This window comes from Tachyglossus aculeatus, chromosome 7 (assembly GCF_015852505.1).
Source record: "Tachyglossus aculeatus isolate mTacAcu1 chromosome 7, mTacAcu1.pri, whole genome shotgun sequence".
NCBI lineage: Eukaryota > Metazoa > Chordata > Mammalia > Monotremata > Tachyglossidae > Tachyglossus > Tachyglossus aculeatus.
In genome coordinates this window covers 58,813,349-58,833,642 of record NC_052072.1, presented here as the reverse complement: position 1 = coordinate 58,833,642, position 20,294 = coordinate 58,813,349, and the positions used below count along the sequence as shown (strand labels likewise).

At 41.7% G+C, this 20,294-nt stretch overlaps 1 protein-coding gene across 1 annotated transcript in view; it reads right to left on the bottom strand.

Moving 5' to 3' along the window:
• ABCA12 (ATP binding cassette subfamily A member 12) overlaps positions 1–20,294 on the bottom strand; it is a 222,070-nt gene that overhangs the window by 78,269 nt on the left and 123,507 nt on the right. Inside the window, exons 19-24 of the mRNA XM_038748802.1 lie at positions 19,105–19,315; positions 16,010–16,149; positions 14,781–14,900; positions 8,733–8,823; positions 3,149–3,328; positions 1,319–1,634 (exon numbers count right to left, since the gene is read on the bottom strand). Coding sequence (XP_038604730.1) covers positions 1,319–1,634; positions 3,149–3,328; positions 8,733–8,823; positions 14,781–14,900; positions 16,010–16,149; positions 19,105–19,315 — 1,058 coding nt within the window. The remainder of the gene's footprint in view (positions 1–1,318; positions 1,635–3,148; positions 3,329–8,732; positions 8,824–14,780; positions 14,901–16,009; positions 16,150–19,104; positions 19,316–20,294) is intronic.

Genomic DNA, 20,294 nt, shown 5'->3' with positions numbered 1-20,294 from the left:
ACAGCACTTTTGAACATATCCGTAGTTAATGTCTGTCTCCCCCTCTGGACTATATGCTCCTTATGGGTGGGGTATGTGTTATTATATTGCATTCTCCCAAGTGCTTAGAACAGTGCTCTGCACACAGTAAGTGCTCACTAAATATGACTGATTGATTGATTGATTTACTCTATTAAACACTGAGGAAGCATTTTCCTACCAGGCTCCTGAAAGCCACTCTAGATTTCCCTGTGAAACAGGACCAGGTGTTTCAACCTACTGTTCCCTAACCAGGCTTTAACTACTCAAGCTGGACACTATAGTTCAGCCGCAGTTCTTATTACACACTTCTGCCTGTTCTACATAATAGACAGCCACCCTTGAGAACTCACTATTCAGAATTCCTGCCTGTATCCCCTTGTGATGATGGAGGGGAGGGTCACCACCTCTCTTCTCTATCTTTTGAAGAACTAAAGAGAGAGGCATCAATGGAATAATAATAAAAAAAGCTGAACAATCTGAACTGGGCTTCAAGTGGGATGGCTAGGGTGAATAATAAGTACTGTTACTTTTGAGAAATCTCATCCATTCTCCAGCTTCTCTGTAATTGGATGAGCCTGGAGAGCATACTCATTTTTTTATATACAATGATCAGAGAGGATGAGGGACCACTGAATTCTAGGAGACTGACAACTTTAATGAACACTGAAATACCCTGCCTGAAAGAAGTGATCTTTAAACATTGCATCGATTTACTCAAATCACTTTAGGTTTTGAAAAGATGTTAGAAAAAATGGAGATTAAAGGCATCTCAGATATCTTAACATCCACTTGAGTTTAATGTACAGAAGCAGTGTTGCCTACTGGAAATACATGGGCCTGGGAATCAGAGGACCGGAATTCTAATCCTGGCTCCACCGCATACCTGCTCTGTGACCTTGAGCAAGTCACTTCACATCTCTGCCTCACTTCCCTCTTCTTTAAAGTGGGGATTCAGTACTTGTTCTCCTTCCTACTTGGGCTGTGAGGCCCTATGTGGGGCTGAGTATCTCGCATCTATCCCAGCACGTAGTACAGTGTTTGACACATAGCATACACTTAACAAACACCATAATTATCAGAGCTTCCTTTCTCACTAATCACCCTCCATGTTTCTAAAACAAGGAAAGGAAAAACTACATGGCATCTTTAGTCTAGATCTTAAAGGGAGTGAAACAAGCATTTGACCGAAATTTGAATTTCACACACCACCAAATTTCACCCCCTGGGATTTGATTGGTGCTAAGGAGTACTGAGTGAAGCATTATCTTGAAGAATGATTGAAAATTCAGATACTCACTTGTCCTTCATGTAGCAGGGATAGGGTATAGCTTGAACTTGGACAGCAATTTCTTGTGAATTCCTCCCAGTTTGCAATTCAATGATCGCTCTTTCAATACTATCCTGCAGGTAGATGAAGGCCCTGCCATAAATCTGGTTGTGTGAGGGAGAGTTATGGGGACCAGGAGCCCAGATTTTATTTCTGAGGCTGCTCGTGGTTTGGGCAGTCTTGAGACTCATTCGGATGGTGTATTTGATTAGTGGTGGGAGGGAGATATGGTCTGCATCTGCCATTCTCCAAGTACTTCTGTTGGAAGGAAGCTTGAAAATCACACCTAAAATGAAGAGAGAGGAAAAGAGTGATTTTGGGATCAGTTTGACTTGGTGCAGGATGGAGAGCAAAATGCTAAAGGTTACCTGGAGAGATGTGCAATCAATCAATTCTATTTATAAGATATTCAGATTCCATTTGGGACCCAGGAAAGTTTATTTCTGCATGCAGTAAGCACTCAATAAATACCACTGATTGATTTCTAAAATTGAATGTGAAAATTCAAGAATGCACTCCCATCTAATGGTTCCTTTTACCTACTGATCTCCGTGGTCAGGAAAGAAGATGCCTTAGTGCAGCACCCAGAGTTGCCAAGCCACACTGGAGAGTGGTAGCAGCAATAATTTTTACTAAGTGCTTACTGTGTGCACAGCACTGTACTAAGCACTGAGAAAGAATACACAGGGGCTGAGCTGGAGGATGGCAGACGGATGGTTGTTAGTCTCAGGGTGTAACTGGGGGGAGACAATTAGTCCCCTGACAAAGGAGGATTGTAAGTGCTTTGAGGGCAGGAACTGGGTCTACCTACTCTACTGTATTTTCCCAAGCCCTCAGTTCAGTGCTCTGCAATCAATCAATCAATCACATTTATTGACCACTTATTGTGTGCAGAGCACTGTATAAAGCACTTGGGAGAGTGCAATATAACAATATAATATAAACAAGTTACCTGCCCACAGTGAGCTTACATTCTAAAATGGGAGACAGGCATTAATAAAAATAAATACATTATGGGTATGTATATCTGGGGCTGAGGGAAGGAGCACATAATAAGCACTCAGTAAATACCATTGATTGATTGACTATTGCTCGTGGCTTCGTGTTCTTATGTTCAGATGTGTTTTATCTCACATCACTCAGCCCCAGTATGCAATAGATCAAGTGCTTTTCTCAACCCTCACTCCCTTCCCCTTTCCCTGGACACATCATTACTGGACTCACTGTATTTCCTTTGTTGCTTCTATTTTATCTTTCTTTCATTGAATCTTTCTTAAACCAAAGACACTGGTTGTGAAGTCTACAACAGAGCATAGCCAGAAGTTTGGACTAGCTGAAGGGAATATTAACCATAGCTCCCTGGCTCTTCTCCTTAATTAGGGAGAAAAGGAAAGTTACCACAAAGTTGTGACCCTTGGATATTTCGAGCCTTGGTCTGAGAATATTGCCATTATCAAAGTGGGTTGCTCGATGTCATTATTTTCTGCCGAGTATATATGGAGCCATTGCGGGGAGTTAAGGCCAAAAGCAATTTCCTCTTGGCCAGAATGAGCTGGATTGACTGTCGGAATGGTCTCTAACCAGCTGCATCAACCTACAAGCCCACTTAGCTCTGACAGTGGAAACAGAGTCAGAGTTGGCTGATCTGACTAATCTCAGACCAAGATCCCAGGCATGGAAGTTTCTGGTGGTTTCTAAGGATGAGGGCAATCCCCGGGTCCCTCGGCAAAGTCCTGGCTGATGTGGAAAACTGGAAACTAGGGTCACTTCACATTTCAATCCCAGCAGAGAAGCACTTACTTCCAAAGAGTTCATTGTTCTTATACAGCACTTCCGCCAACCTCTCCATTTCCTCTATAGTCTTGGCAGACTGAATTCGATCATATAAAACACAGGAGGATATGTTTACTGTTAGGGAAGATAGTGTGTTAAGCTGATCAATGATGCCGATGTTATTCTGTAATTTCAGCCTTAGGTTGTCTGGAGAAGTGAAGCAAAACAAAAACAAAAAAAGAAGAAAAAAACCCACACATCATTACACTCTTAATTCCATAGATGATACCATGAATGTTATTTTTATCCTAAATATTAAACTTGAGGAAGTTTCTGCACTTAACTCTGCAATACATTCTGAAAATCCTCTCCTGTTGCTAATTACTCCTAATGCAATCATAAATTTGTTCTTAAAAAATGGAACAATATAACATTGAGAGTTCCATGGCACATAGCAAGCATTTAACATAAATAATAATGATTATGGTTATTATTATAATAACACAACACTGTGTGAATTACTTCAGAGGAAATTATTGGCAATGAGAATTTTAAAAGTAAAACAATGTACTCCATATTATTAGTTGATTCACAGTAGTTCATTAATTGATTCATTGAGAATTATCATTTTCCAATTGGCCATTTACAGTATAGACATTACATAGAAGCAGTCAGTGAAAGTGCTAGTTATACTCTGATGTCATCACCTTTTCCTAAAATCTGTTTCCATGATTATTATAGCTACTTGAAAGCAGAATGTATCCTTTTTTCATATGGTCAATACAGAACTAGCATTGTGCAAGCTGTAAAATATCAATAATCTAATTGGTGCTAATTCAGGTGCCCAGCACTAAAATGAGGCTATTATTTGAGAGATATCTGGACACACTTTGGAAATAAGCACGGCACTGTCTCCCACTATATTTATCATCAATTAGCATACTCTTGCACTCAGTACAGTGTAACATGCTTAGTAAGTTCTCAATAAATGTGGCTGATTGATCGTTTGATTGACTGATGGCAGTATTATTTTGTTGTGCTTCCAAATTGGGACAAGTGGCATTCAAGGATGAGGCTGAAGCTGTGTAAAACTGGAAAATCATGTCAATCAGTCAACCATGTTTTGGGGTGTTTATTGTGAGCAGAGCAGTGTATTAAGCACTTGGGAGAATATGATATAACAAAGTTAGTAGACACATTCCCTGCTCACAAGGAGCTTACAGTCCAGAGGGGAAGAAAGATCACAGAGAATGAAAATTCCCTGGCAGGGATAGCTGGATTCTGGAAGGGGTTTTCAAGGGAAGGTGTAAAATCACTTTCTGGACATCTTTGTCCACAAATCAATCAATCAATATTGTGTGTAAAGTGTTTACTGCACTAAGTGCTGGGAGAGTACAACACAACAATATGACAGTCACGTTCCCTGACCACAGTGAGCTTACAGTCTAGAGAAGGGGTAGGATAGCTCATTCCTACTTGGGATGCTTTGGGTAATGGTTTGATTAGAGAAGTAGCATGGCTCAATGGAAAGAGCATGGGCTTTGGAGTCAGAGGTCATGGGTTCAAATCCCGGCTCCGCCAGTTGTCAGCCGTGTGACTTTGGGCAAGTCACTTAGCTTCTCTGTGCCTCGGTGACCTCATCTGTTAAATGGGGATTAAGACTGTGAGCCCCCCATGGGACAACCTGATCACCTTGTAACCTCCCCAGTGCTTAGAACAGTGCTTTGCACATAGTAAGCGCTTAGTAAATGCCATTATTATTATTATTAGGTGATCCCATCAAGGATCTTTCAGTCTTTGATTCTTTCATATGAATTTGAAATGACTGCAATCTTCATGAGGATAAAGACTTAGAAAAGGGAACTTACCTCAAATTTTTGTCTTTTGAACAAAGAGATTTGGGCTTATAGTGCCAGAAATGAGACTACCCTTGAGAGTGGAAATTCGTGATTATTGACTCACTTCTGAAAACTGATTGAACACCATAAATATGATAGAGGCCATATGGAAAACAGACTGGGCCTGGTTAGCGTTCCTCTTGCATTCTATGACACAAGTTCTCTACCCAAATGCAAGAACTGTTTTTTGGGAGAAAAAAGCCATCATAGCTCTGCTGTTTCTAAATATTGCTTCTCTCAACATCTTCCTCTAGTTGCATAACTGTGAGTCCCATATAGGTCAAAGGTGATGGACTCTTTGCCTGGGAGTGGGCCAGTGAGAATGCAGGGGGTTTAGTCATCTCTCCTTTGGTTCTCTGTAGAGTTTCTTTTTAATGAACTTGTGAAAGTCTAGCCTGGTTTAGAGAGCCTGAATTTCCTGGCTTTCCCTAACCCGGTCCACAGGCATGTATGTGCTACTGTTAGGTGTGATTCAACAATGCCAAGAGGCAGGAACCATGGAATGTAATTAATGGACAGGTGTAAACTCCTACCTTTGAGATCACTGGAAAATTTGGTTTTAAATGTGTCAAATTCAATGCAGTGCTCTTTTTGGGCAAGGGAGCATGTCAATTCTTTATTTTGTATTTCTCAAGGGCTTAGTATAATAATTGCAACTGGTAAGGTAAGTAAATACAACTACTACCGTGTGGCCTAGTGAAAATACTGTTCTACGGTACTCTCTTCAGCACTTAGTGCAGTGCTCTGCCCATAGGAATCAATGAATACAACTGACTAACTGACTGAATGACCGACTGAAAAAAGAACCAGCCTGGGAGTCAGAGGACCTGGGTTCTCTCCCCAGCCCTGACATTTGCCTGCCATGTGACTGATCTCCCATTCTCTTGTCTCTCCCTATTTCAGTCTATACTTCACTCTGCTGCCTGGATTATCTTTCTACAGAAACGCTTGGGGCATGTCACTCCCCTCCTCAAAAATCTCCAGTGGTTGCCTCTCAACTTATGAATCAAGCAAAAACTCCTCACTCTTGGCTTCAAGGCTGTCCACCACCTCACCCCCTCCTACCCTTCTCTCCTTCTACAGCCCAGCCCGCACCCTCTGCTCCTCGGCTGCTAACCCCCTCATTGTGCCTCGTTCTCACCTGTCCCGCCATCAACCCCGGGCCCACATCCTTCCTCTGGCCAGGAATCCCCTCCCTCCACATCCGCCAAACTAGCTCTCTTCCTCCCTTCAAAGCCCTACTGAGACCTCACCTCCTCCAGGAGGCCTTCCCAGACTGAGCCCCCACTTTTTCCTCCCCTCCTCCTTCTCCCCTCCCCATCACCCTCCCTTCCTCTCCCACAACCCTTGTATATATTTCTACATATTTATTACTCTATTTTATTTGTACATACTTTATTTATTTTATTAATGATGTGTATATAGCTATAATTCTATTTATTCTGATAGTATTGACACCTGTCTACTTGCTTTGTTTTGCTGTCTGTCTCTCCCTTCTAGACTGTGAGCCCGTTGTTGGATAGGGACCGACTCTATATGTTGCCAAGTGCGTAATACAGTGCCCTGCACACAATAAGCACTCAATAAATATGATTGAATGAATGAACTTCACTTCTCTTTGCCTCAGTTTCCTCATCTGTAAAATGGGGATTAAACCCTACTCCCTCCTACTTAGACATCAAGTACTGTATGGGATAGGGACTCTGTCCAGCTTAATTATCTTGTATCTACACTAGAGTTTTGTATGATGCTTAGAACATAGTAACAAATATAATTATCATTAATTATTCCTACTACTACAATTAGTATTACTACAATAATAAGAATGCATCTAATGTTTTTGAACTGTGGAAACCAGTCCAAAGCAATTAATTTAATGGCAATTATTATGAGAATGCTAATGACAATGATGGTATTTTTGGTAAGAACATTTTCTGTGCCAGACACCGTGCTAAATGCTGGGGTAGATACACAACAATCATTATCAGACACAGCCTTGAAAGGAAAACTCCACTTGTACCATTTTGGTTATATAGTCTTACTCATGATTTTTTTCCTATTTAATGGCACTTAAGTGCTGACTATGTTGCAAACACTCCTGAGTGCTGGGTTACATACAAGATAATCAATTTGGACATAATTCACATCCCATGTGGGGCTCACAGTATTAATTCCCATTTTACAGATGAGGGAACTGAAGCACAGGGAAGTTAAGTGACTTACCCCAGGTCACACAGCAGACAAGTGTTGGAACTGGGATTAGAACCCAGCTCCTTCTAACTCTCAGGCCTATTCTCTAGCCACTAGGCCACTCTGCTTCTCAACTCCTGCCCACGGCAGGATTTGGGTCCTGTGCAGTAAACAAGGCAGAATCTAACGACTGATTCACCAAGGTGGAAATTCTTGTTAGCTCACAAGTGATTTTTTTATTAAATTATAGTATTTATTAAGCACTTACCATGTGCCAAGCATCATTTTAAGTATTAGGGTTGATATAAGTTAATCAGGCTGGACACAGTCCCTACCTCACATGAAGCTCCCATTCTAAGGAGGGAGAACAGGTTTTGATTCACCATTTTACAGGTGAGGAAACTGAGGCCCAGAGAATAAGACTAATTGTTATTTGTAAAGCGTTTGCTATGTTCCAAGTACCATACTAACCTCTGGGTTAGATACAAGATAATCAAGCCCCATATGGGGCTCACAGTATTAATGCACATTTTACAGATGAGGTAAAATGACAGAGAAGTGAAGTGACTTACCCAAGGTCACACAGCAGACAAAGGGCAGAGACAGGATTAGAACCTAAGTCCTTCTGACTCTCAGGTCTGTGCTCTATCCACTCTACCCTAGTGTTTAGTGTAGGGCTTGACACCTAGTAAGTGCTTAACAAACATCATAATTATTGTATATTATTATTACTACTACAACTAGTATTACTACAGTAATAACAGTGCATGTACCACCTTTGAACTGGGGAAATCATCCCTTTAAATAGCAATAACAGCAATAACAGCAACTGAATTCCAGGCCTGGTCTCTTTCTACGAGAGCCATACTACATAAGCAAAGAGATACAAGTCCTCCCTTTCTCTTCTCCCACTCCCTTCTGTGGCCCTTACACTTTATTCACTCCTCTCTCTCAGCCCCAAAACACTTGTGTTTATATCTGCGATTTATTTATTTGAATTAATGTCTGTAGCCCCCTCTAGACTCTAAACTCCTTGATCATTCATTCACTCTTTTGCATTTATTCACCACATACTGTGTGTAAAGCACTGTACTAAGCACTTGGGAGAATACAATATGACAATAAGCAGACACATTCTCTGTCCACAATAAGCTCACAGTCTAGAGAGGGAGACAGACGTTAATATAAATAAATAAATAAAATTGCAAGATATATACATAAGTGCTGTGGGCAGAGAATGTTGTAACCAACTCTGCTATACTGAACTCCCCCAAGCACTTAGTATAGTGCTCTGCACATGGTAAGCACTCAATAAATTCTATTGATTGATTGATTGACTGAATAGAGAAAATGGCTGGCTTAGAATTTGTTTGTTTTCTTTTGAGCAGATATGTACCAGTTACCTCCTAGAAGGTAGATCCCAAAATAGGAAGGGAAACCATTTTGATCCAGGACAACATCCTTTACATCGCTGACAACAGGTTAAAAAAAATGGAAAAATGATGAATTGAACAATGACTTACCGAGCTCATTGATCTGTTTCAGGAGTTCAACCGCATCTAGTCCCACTGAGAATTTTATAAAAACTTGTACGAAGGGATTCCTCAATGTGTTCTAACAAGTAACAATAATAATAACAATAATAGATACAGAATGAGTTTAAGTGCAAGAGCAAAACAAGTTTAATCATCATTACCCTAATAGCACCCTCAGTGAAATGAATTAACAGCTATTGTCTGTTACTGAAGCATTCTTGCCAAGGATCATATTTAAGTCTTTGACATAAAGAGAATCTGTTAATGCCTCAAAGAGATGGGGTGGTCTTTGGTTCATTGTACCTGCAAAGAAGCAAATTCAGAATCTGATTGCATGCTGCCAAAACTCTGGGTCTCATTCAAAAACTCATGTCTCTTTAATAATTGTGATATTTGATAGGTGCTTACTATATGCCAAGCACTGCACTAAACCCTGGGGTAGAGTGGATGGAGCACAGACTTGGGAGTCAGAAGGATATGGGTTCTAATCCCTGCTCTGACACTTCTCTGCTGTGTGACCTTGGGCAAGTCACTTTACTTCACTGGGCCTCAGCTCCCTCACCTTTAAAATGAGGATTAATAACAATAATAATAATAATTATGGCATTTGTTAGGCACTTACTATGTGCCAAGCACTGTTCTAAGTGCTGGGGTTCATTCAAGGTAATCAGGTTGTGAACCCCATGTGGGACATGGACTGTGTCCAACAAGATTAGCTCATATCTACCCCAATGTTTAGAACAGTGCCTGGCACATAGTAAGTTCTTAATGAATACCATTAAAGAAAAAAAAATGCCTATTCCACATGAGGCTCACAACTGGGTCAAAGATAAGTTAAATGACTTGTCCAAGTTCATTCAGTAAGCAAATGGTGGAGCTGGGATTAAAATCCAGGTCATGTGACTCCTAGACCTGTAGTTTTTCCATTAGGCCAAATTGCTTCTCAGCAGCTTTACTGCATTTTCTAAGGTAAACCTCAGAGGAAAAAAATAGTAACAAAGTGCTCCAGCTGACTCCTTTTAAAAGCCAAAACATCTATTAAGAGGTCTTGATACAAGGATTGTTTAAATCCAGACTCATCGAACAGCAGGAAGTAACTGTTGATGAGGACAATGAAGGTAACCACGTTTCTCCACCAGATTCTAAGGGTTCAGATAGGGTAGAACTCTGTCCTTTTGCAGAGAGAGAATGAGAGTGTGTGTGTTTGTGGAGGGATGGTGATAGAGTTGGAGGAATAGGAGACAAGTGAGGGGGTAGAGTGATGAAAAGGTGGGATGGGATAAATCAGAGAGAAGGGGAGAGGAGGGAAAAGAGGAATGAGGTGGAGTCAGAGAAGGAAAGGGCAGGATGGGTGGAATCAGAGAGAAGGGGAGAGGACGAAAGGGTAGGAGAGAAGGAAAAGGGAACAAAGGGAAAGAAGTAAGGAAAAAATGGGGGCAGAGGAGAAGAAATGGGGAAAGGGGCAAGAGGCAAATGGGGGAGAGAAGAAATGGAGTGCGAATCAGAGGGAGATAGGAATAAAGTGGAAAAAGCAGATCAATCAATAGGATTGGTTGCAGAACACAGAATACAATAGGATTAGTAGACAATCTCTGCTCTTAAAGAGCTTACAGTCTAGTGGGAGAGACAGATATTAAAATAAATTATAGGTAAGGGGAAGCAACAGAGTTTAAAGATATGGACAGAAGAGTTGGAGGAATGAAAGAGGGAGATAGAGGGATAGAGGTGAAAAGCTTAACTCATCAACTTCCTCCATATCTCCTCCTATGCCACATCTACTCGAAACCCTGGCAGTCATCCTACCCCAGGTGACTATGGGACCAAGGTCACTGCTTCAGCTGATCATGATTTTCTCATCTGGGGTTTTCAGGATACAAAGACTTCTGAAAAACCTCAAATGGGAGGTAGGAACCAGACCTGCCTAAATCGGGATGTCTGGCCACCAAAGGCAGAGAGGCAGTGGGAAGTGAAGTGGGTAGAATGATGGAAGAAATCGACAGGAGGGCAGTGAGTAGGGAGTTGAACCTTGGGTAAGGAGGGTGGGGGGAATTGAAAGGGTGAGTTACAATTGCTTTTTGAGGTAAGATTCAACTCCACTGCATGTTAGTGAGCTTGACCTGAAGCTAAGTGATTTTTGGTTTTGATTACTAAGAGCAAAATAGCATTTGTGTAATGATTTCCATATAATTCTGTTCCACACTGTTGTGTCTCTCATGTAGATGATTAACATATTGCTATTTAAGAGTCAATCAATCAGAGGTATTTATTGAGCCCTAACTGTGTGCAGAACAGTTAATAGAAATTATTCTTATCCACAAGAAGCTTTGGTTTCTAGTGTCAGGCTAGGTAATATAAAGATCTGGCACTGTGAAAGCTTACTAAACCTGACATATCTGGTTGAAAGTAATTACAGTTACAAACTATTGGCAATCATCTCTATTAAACACTCTCCTTTCTAATGTGCTGCTCTTTCAGAAACGAAACTAGTACATCGACTGCCTAAGATCTATTGCCCCAAGACCCATATTGCCTCTCTTCAAGACATCTTAAATGGCAAAACTGCTGAATGAAACAAATGTAGAAGCTGATGCCAGTTCATGCAGGTGCAAATGGGGACCACCTCAAAGAACAGAAACTCTCTAACTCCCCAGACTGTGGCTGCATTATTAATTCCCCTAAAATTGTGTCATACAGATGAATAAAAAGCCTTCTCGATGAGTTTTTGAAAGCTTGGGATACATTCTGGTAAATTAGGGAGTAAGAAAGAGTGGCATTTGAAGTTTAACTCTTGCTCTGAAGCAATTTCTGCTCGTTTTTAAATCTCTTTTTGGTTTGATTTTCTTAAGCATTTGAATTCCTAATTTCAATAATTATGGTATTTGCTAAGCATTTACTACATACTTAACACTATACTAAGCTCTGGGGTAGATACAATGCAGTTGGGTCAGAAGGAATCCCTCTGCCACAGGGGGTTCAGTTCTAAAGGGGAGGGAGAACAGTCATTTAATCCCCATTTTCAGATGAGAAAATAGAGGAACAGAGAAGTTAAATCACTTGCTTAAAGTTACACAGCAGGCAAGCGTCAGGGCTGGGGTTAGAACCCAAGTCTCCTTACTTCCAGGCTGTGCCACTTTTTTTATGGTGTTTGTTAAGCACTTACTATTTGCCAGGCACTGTACTAAGTGCTGGGGTAGATAGTGAAGCAGCATGGCTTATTGGAAAGAGCACGGGCTTGGGAGTCAGAGGATCTGGGTTCTAATTCCAGCCCTGCCACTTGTCTGTTGTGTGATATTGGGCAAGCCACTGTACTTCTCTGTGCCTCGGTTACCACATCTGTAAAATGGGGATGAAGACTGTGAGCCCCACATGGGACAATCTGATTACCTTGTATCTCCCCCAGTACATAAAGCAGTGCTTGGCACAGAGTAAGCGCTTAACAAATACCATCATTATCATTATTTTTTATCATCAACATTAATCAGGTTGGACACAGCCCATGTCCTACATGGGGCTCCCAGTCTTCATCCCCATTTGAGAGAGAGAAGAGATTTAATCCCTGTTTTGCAGATGAGGAAACTGAGGCCCTGAGAGGTTGGTGTGATTGCCCAAAGTCACACAGTAGATCGGTGCAGGGCAGGGATTGGAGTCCAGGTCCTCTGACTCTCAAGTCTATGCTCTTTCCACTCTACTTTTCTAATAGGGATGAAAGATATCCCTACTAGATATACCTAGGGAAGCAGCATGGCTCAGAAGCAGCATGGCTCAGTGGAAAGAGCACGGGCTTTGCGGTCAGAGGCCAAGGGTTCAAATCCCGACTCTGCCAATTGTCCGCTGTGTGACTTTGGGCAAGTCACTTCACTTCTCTGTGCCCCAGTTACCCCATCTGTAAAATGGGGATTAAGACTGTGAGCCCCACATGGGACAATCTGATCACCTTGTAACCTTCCCAGCGCTTAGAACAGTGCTTTGCACAGAGTGAGGACTTAATAAATGCCATTATTATTATTATATCATTTCCCATAGTTCCTGTAGCCTATAAACGTCTTGTGGGAAGGGATCATGTCTACCAACTCTGGTATTGTACTCTCCCAAACACATACCACAGTGCTCTGCACCCAGTAAATGCTCCATAAATCCCACTGATTGATTGCAGTCCAGTTAGAAATGTCAAGGAAATACTGGAGACCACGAGGATTGGTGTCTAGAAGGGCAACAATCACATTACTTTTTAAGCATCCTGTTTTCTTGGAAACAGAATATCAAGATGGATGGGCAGGGCTTATCCTCTTCTTATCAATAGCTAAGTAACATGCAGCAGTAATTCACTAGAGCACCTAATGGCTTTAAAGAGTCCGTTCACTATCTGAAGCAAACAATCTTATTTATTGAGTGCTATTTATTTATTGAATATGCAGAGTAGAGCATAATACAGTAGAGTAGGTGAACACTATCCTTGCCCACAAAGAGTTTACAGACCAGAAGGCGAGGCAGACATTAAAAGAAATAAAAAGCTGGTTATGTTGTCATGGAAATGTCTAACAGATAAATCAGTGAATGCTGAAAACTGTGTATACAGCACTGCACTAAGCATTCAAGTGTCTAATTTCCATGCAGTGACACTGGCACTGGAAAGGATTTGGTTCAATATTTCTAGACAGCATCACGTTTATGATGTGGTACAAGATGCTACCCAATTATTCCTATAAGTATATCTCTGTCTTCTAGTAACTTCCATTTGATATAGTCATTCTTTTCCATTTATATTGATGAAGGAAGGTACCAAAGTATCTTTTTTCCTGTTTGAACAAAAAACTGATAATCGAATGAATAATTTCTCTTGATCAACATCAAATCCCAGCATTTCTATAAGTTGATTTTTTGATGATGAACATGCAAAACGTTGGTCTTTCAAGGCTAGGCAGTGTGGCCAATTGGAAATAGGCCTGGAACTTAATTTATATGTTGACGAAGTAACTTTCAAAGAAAAAATTGGGAGTACTGCTCTTGTAGAATGCTCTCGTTGGAAACTCACAGTTTTTGCCTAATTGTCTACTTTTCAACAAAAATAATTCAGTAACATGTCTTGTAAGACAATCTCCTAACCTCATAGATAGTGAAAAAAAAGGGGGTATTTGTTAGGAGCTTACTATGTGCCAAGCACTGTTCTAAGCGCTGGGGTAGAAAAAAGGTAATCAGGTTGTCCCAAGAGGGGCTCAGAGTCTTAATCCCCATTTTACAGATGAGGGATCTGAGGTGCAGAGAAGTGAAGTGACTTGCCCAAGGTCACACAGCAGACAAGTGACAGAGCCGCAATTAGAACCCACATCCATGGGGCCGATTAGGCTGATATGATAAGGTTATACTCTACCTCTTCTAACACTTAATGAGATTCTTAACACACTGAATAACTGCCATCACTATTATTATTCTTGTCATTACTTAGTATATAAAAATAAAAGGGATGGGAGAGTTTTCCACAAAATTCTGAATCTGATTGTTCCTTAGCAAATCGCTGTTACTTTCTTCCTATTACAGATGAAGAAACCAAGGGTTTGATCCTGCAGGTTCTGAGCCCCCAGAAACATTACCGGCAATACAGCAACTGGGTATGGACTAAATACTGGAGCATCTCTGGGCCTCAGTTGTCAATTAAGTGACCCTTCCTCTCTCCACCCTTAAGCAGGAGCTGTCAATCAGGGGAAAAAAGCCAAACAGGGCCTCACATAATCTCCCAGATTACATACTCTGTCCGACCATGTTCAACCTCGCACTTTGAATCCAACAGAATAGCAACAGAATGCTCAAAAATCCAACCCTCTCGCCTTTAACTGGACTTTGCTAACAATTGTAAATATAGTTCTACCTACTGTTACATTCACCCCAGGCAATCTTCAACTCACACTAGCAAAAGAAGTCAATTACAGTCTGCTCCTTCTGTCTGACACATAGAGTTGGCAAATCAGAGATTTTACCTCTTATATTACCTGTACATTCACACAGAAAAAGGGAAATCAAATCTCCATCAACCAACTATACCTGGAGCATTGGGATCGTCTGGTTTAGCAGATGGAAGGAATTCATGAACAGAGGTGACTGATCCATCCATTCCTGAGATTTTTTTCTTAATTCTGCCAGCTGCCTCAGGGTAGCATTAGACTGAGAAACAACAAAGAATCAAAAAATCAGTGATGTGTAGCTCTAGAAAAACAGATCATTTAAGATTTATGCTGGAAACTTCTGTAAGAACAACATGAATGTGAAGTTAATAAATATATTAAAAAGGCCATCATCGCCCAAACCTTTTTCCTGCCTCACTAGTAAATAAAGACATATTCCTTGAAAGAACAGAATTCTCTGGAATTTGGGGGAAGATTTCCCTTCGGGCATCAAGGCATACTTACACTTTCCCAGGGATCAACAAAATATTCAATTTGCCGACAAAATGCTTTAATTTGTCAATGTCTACGTGGAATTGTATGCTATGCTCTTCCTTTACTTTTTGGTAACGTTCCCCACTCAAAAACCTGGAAATGTTCTTCTCAGCTTCAAAAGCAGAATGTGCTGATTTTCAAATTGGGTGTCCTTCTACTAGAAGGTCTGTGTGATCACTTCCAGTGCTTAGTGCAGTGCTCTCCACAAAGTAAGCACACAATAAAATATGATTGAATGAATGAATAAGAGGATGTGTGCCCAAGGATCCTCTTCCTCCTTTCTATTTTCTTGTTTCCTTCTCCTTCATTTATTCAATCTTTCGATAGAACTGTAGCTATAACTGGCATAGGGTAAAATGAAGAGGTCTCCCAGATGTGAAAGGAAGGACAAATCCTTTAAATGGCTGGGACCAGGTGTGCTCAGAGTGCTTGTGTCTCCAGACAGGTTCTCTAACCACATTCCTTGTTACTCTTTGGAAATTTAGGCAATGAATTTCATTCCTCATTCCTCTAAAAGCTTGATGGGAGTTGTCTTTTACCTGGCAAAAAAACTTCATCCTGAGGCAGTAAGAATACACCATGATGTCAAGGCTCACAAACCAATCACTTCATCTAACCACAGAGAGAAGAGAAGCTGAAAAGCATTTGTTCGATTCTTCAGTGGGGGTGTGACATGGGAAAGAGTGGTTCAGAGGAAGTGTAGGGGAATTATCATGATCAAAATTGACTGACTTATAGAGTTTTCTTCCTATTCCTCATCAGTGGTATTTGAGTCTTTACTTTGTGCAGACCACTTGTTGAATAAAGTCACTCTCCCAGATAATATAGTCTTACCTTTTCCATAATTGCTTTGGTTTCTGGAGTATATGGAGCATACATAATCTTTCCCAGCAACATAGGCTTCAAGAATGCCCAAATCACAGGTCCAGCAGGCATATTTACAATATCCTTATAAAGGGAGAAGCAGAACGGTGCTGCAAAGAATTAAAGTAAGATTCATTAGGCACAGACCCTTTCATCCCATTTTCTTATAAGTCGTCCACAGTAGCACTGTTTCAGTCAGTCAATCATATTTTTTGAGTGCTTACTGTGATCAGAGCACTATACTAAGTGCTTGGGAGAGTACACTATAACAATATAACAGACTCATTCCTTGCCCACAGTGAACTTACAGTCTAGAGGGGGAGATAGACATTAATATGTCAATAAATTAGAGATATGTACATAAGTGCTGTGGGGTTGGGTGGGCGGAGAAATAAAATGAGGAAAGGTTGACACAGAAGGGAGTGGAAGAAAAGGAAAAGAGGGCATACTAAGGGAAGACTTCTTGGAGGATATGTGCCTTCAATAAGGTTTTGAAGGGGGGAGAGTAATTGTCCTTCAGATATGAAGAGGCATTTCAGGCCAGAGGCAGGACATGGGCGAGAGGCCAGTGGTAAGATCGATGAGATTGAGCTACAGTGAGAAGGTTAGCATTAGAGGAGCAAAATGTGCAGGCTGGGTTATAGTAGGAGAGTAGTGAGATGAGGTAGGAGGGGGCAAAGTGAATGAGTGGGTATTAATTTAAATACTCTATCCTAATCCTCCTCGACCTCTCAGCTGCCTTCGACACTGTGGACCACCCCCTTCTCCTCAACACGGTATCCAACCTTGGCTTCACAGCCTCCGTCCCCTCCTGGTTCTCCTCGTATCTCTCCAGTTGTTCATTCTCAGTCTCTTTTGCAGGCTCCTCCTCCCCCTCCCATCCCCTTAGTGTAGGGGTTTCTCAAGGTTCACTTCTTGGTCCCCTTCTGTTCTCGATCTACACTCACTCCCTTGGTGACCTCATTCGCTCCCACGGCTTCAACTATCATCTCTACACTGATGACACCCAAATCTACCTCTCTGCCCCTGCTCTCTCTCCCTCCCTCCAGGTTCGCATCTCCTCCTGCCTTCAGGACATCTCCATCTGGATGTCTGCCCGCCACCTAAAACTCAACATGTCCAAGACTGAACTCCTTGTCTTTCCTCCCAAACCCTGCCCTCTCCCTGACTTTCCCATCATTGTTGTTGGTACTACCATCCTTCCTGTCTCACAAGCCCGCAACCTTGTCACCCCTCACATCCAAACCATCACCCAAACCTGCCGGTCTCAGCTCCACAACATTGCCAAGATCCACCCTTTCCTCTCCATCCAAACCGCTACCATGCTCGTTCAAGCTCTCATCCTATCCCATATGGATTACTGTATCAGCCTCTTCTCCGATCTCCCATCCTCCTGTCTCCCCATCTTCAATCCATACTTCACACCACTGCCCGGGTTGTCTTTGTCCAGAAATGCTCTGGGCATGTTACTCCCCTCTTCAAAACTCTCCAGTGGCTACCAATCAACCTTTTCATCAGGCAAAAACTCCTCACCCTCGACTTCAAGGCTGTCCATCACCTCGCCCCCTCCTACCTCACCTCCCTTCTCTCCTTCTACAGCCCACCCCGCACCCTCCGCTCCTCTGCTGCTAATCTCCTCACCGTGCCTTGTTCTTGCCTGTCCTGCTGTCGATCCCCAGCCCACATCATCCTCCTGGCCTGGAATGTCCTCCCTCCACACATCCACCAAGCTAGCTCTCTTCCTTCCTTCAAAGCCCTACTGAGAGCTCACCTCCTCCAGGAGGCCTTCCCAGACTGGGCCCCCTCCTTCCTCTCCCTCTCCTCCCCCTCCCCGTCCCCCCACCTTACCTCCTTCCCCTCCCCACAGCACCTGTATATATGTACGTATGTTTGTATGTATTTATTACTCTATTTATTTATTTTATTTGTACATGTTTATTCTATTTATTTAATTTTGTTAATATGTTTTGCTTTGTTCTCTGTCTCCCCCTCCTAGACTGTGAGCCCACGGTTGGGTAAGGACTGTCTCTATATGTTGCCAACTTGTACTTCCCAAGCGCTTAGTACAGTGCTCTGCACACAGTAAGCACTCAATAAATATGATTGAATGAATGAATGAATGAATGAATAAAATGTAATTAAATATAAATAAAACATATAAATCTTTCTCCTTGAGACTCAGAAGTATCTGTTACCCACAGTACCTGCCACTATCTCTGATTGAGATGAATGTATTTATATATGCATACAAACAGCCTCATTCTAGACTGAAAGCTAATTATGGGCAGGAAACATGCTTACCAACTCTGTTGCATTATACTCTCCCAAGCTCTTGGAACAGTGCTCTGCACAAAGTAATCATTGGTTGATTGGTTGAGCCTTAAGTATCCCTATTACAACAAATGCTGAAAATGGAATAAGGAACTTCTGACCTCAGTCACCCAAGCAATATTCCTCTACCAATGACATGCCATTGTTTCTTTGAACATTTACAAGTTTCGATACAAACATTAATGGGAACATGGAATGAGTAAGTCAAGGTTTCTAATGTCACAAATGCATAGCAAAAGTGAACATAGAGAAGCAGTGCAAGGAAAAGTTTTGTGAATAAGAAATGTATCATTTTTCTCATGATGAGAGCTTGGAACAATACTTATCGTCTACTGCCAATGTACAGGTTCATTTGATTCTCCTTCTTTGTAGAGATACAGATATACATGATCTCAAACCAGGGTTGCTTAGTATCAGCATCATTAGTCTTCCCGTATTAGGACACAAAAGTACTGATTCACTGAACAGCAGTTAATGTGTCACTAAGATATATGGTTCGACTACAGCTCTTGGCAAAGTACATTTGAGGCTAAAACTTCAAAAACAACTTCTATTTGGGGAAAACAGATAAAAAACATGCCATGCAAAATTCGATATAGCTTGGAAAGTCAACTGAAAAGCATCTGTGAGATGTGTGTAAAACTACAAAATACTGGGCAAAGCAAGCATCATCTGTTGAAACCATGATTCCACTCCTGTCCCAAATGACCACTTTTGAAGTGATGCACACTTACTGCTATTTAAGGGAATCCCATATTTTGAAGCAATCTGCTCCTTATTCAGGTTGTAGGTCAAATGGTCCTTAGTGTGGTTGCCTTTGGGTCTCTGAGAAGAGGGCAGCATGGCTGTCAAGTATGCTGTCGTGATTCCTTGTGAGCATAGAGCTTGGGAGATGGTGCTGAATGACCCTTCGGGGGGGCTCATCCGGTTGCTCTTGGACATTGTCTGGAGGAGAAACATAAGTGATGGAGCAGACATACATAGTGACTAATCAGAGAGAGAGAGAGAGAACATCTTCCTCGGGGCTATTTCAGAGCACAGCTCTGAAATGAGAACGAAAAACCCATTTGACCGGTGACCATAGGCCTCATGGGGACTATTCATTTCAAAATGAAGCTGTATCCTCACCCTCATCCTCTGTGGAAAGTAGGGAAGCTACATGGCCTGGTGGAGAGAGCACATGCCTGGGAATAAGCTGTCCCAGGTTCTAATCCCAGTTCTGCCACTTACCTGAGTTGTGACCTTGGGCAAGTCACTTAACTTCTCTCATTACTGTTTGCTAACCTGCCTTCCCCATTAGCACATTAGCTCTTGAATTTATGGCTATACTTAAATGCCTAATCTGGGTGGGTAGTCCACACACATTAAGAGGCAGCGTGGCCTAGTGGATAGAGCACAGGCCTGGGAGACAGAAGTTGCCTCACCTGCAAAATGGGGATTCAATCCCTGCTCTTCCTCCTAGTTGGACTCTGGGACCTGATTATCTTAAATGTACTCCAGTGCTTAGTACAGCGATTGGCACAAAATAAGTACTTAGCAATACCACAGTTGTTATTATTGGTATCCGGTTAGAGGAGCGCATTTGAATGAAAGTCATAATCATCTAGTTTTAGTTTTAGAAGACCTGAACTTCAACCTTTTACCCTGGACTTCACTGTTAAGCAGTCTACAGAGAGGACGGTTGGATTGGAATATGCGGTAATGACCTATATGAATCGGGGAGTCAGATTTGGAGATAGTCTATCAGTTTTTTTTCAGAGATTATTTGGAAGTGAACTACATACAGTCCTAGAGAAACAAATGTGTGATTGATGATAAATAATAATAATTGTGGTATTTGTTAAATGCTTACTATGTGTCAAAGTCTGTGCTAAGCCCTGGAGTGGATTCAAGATTATCTGGTCAGATGTAGCTCCTGTCCCAG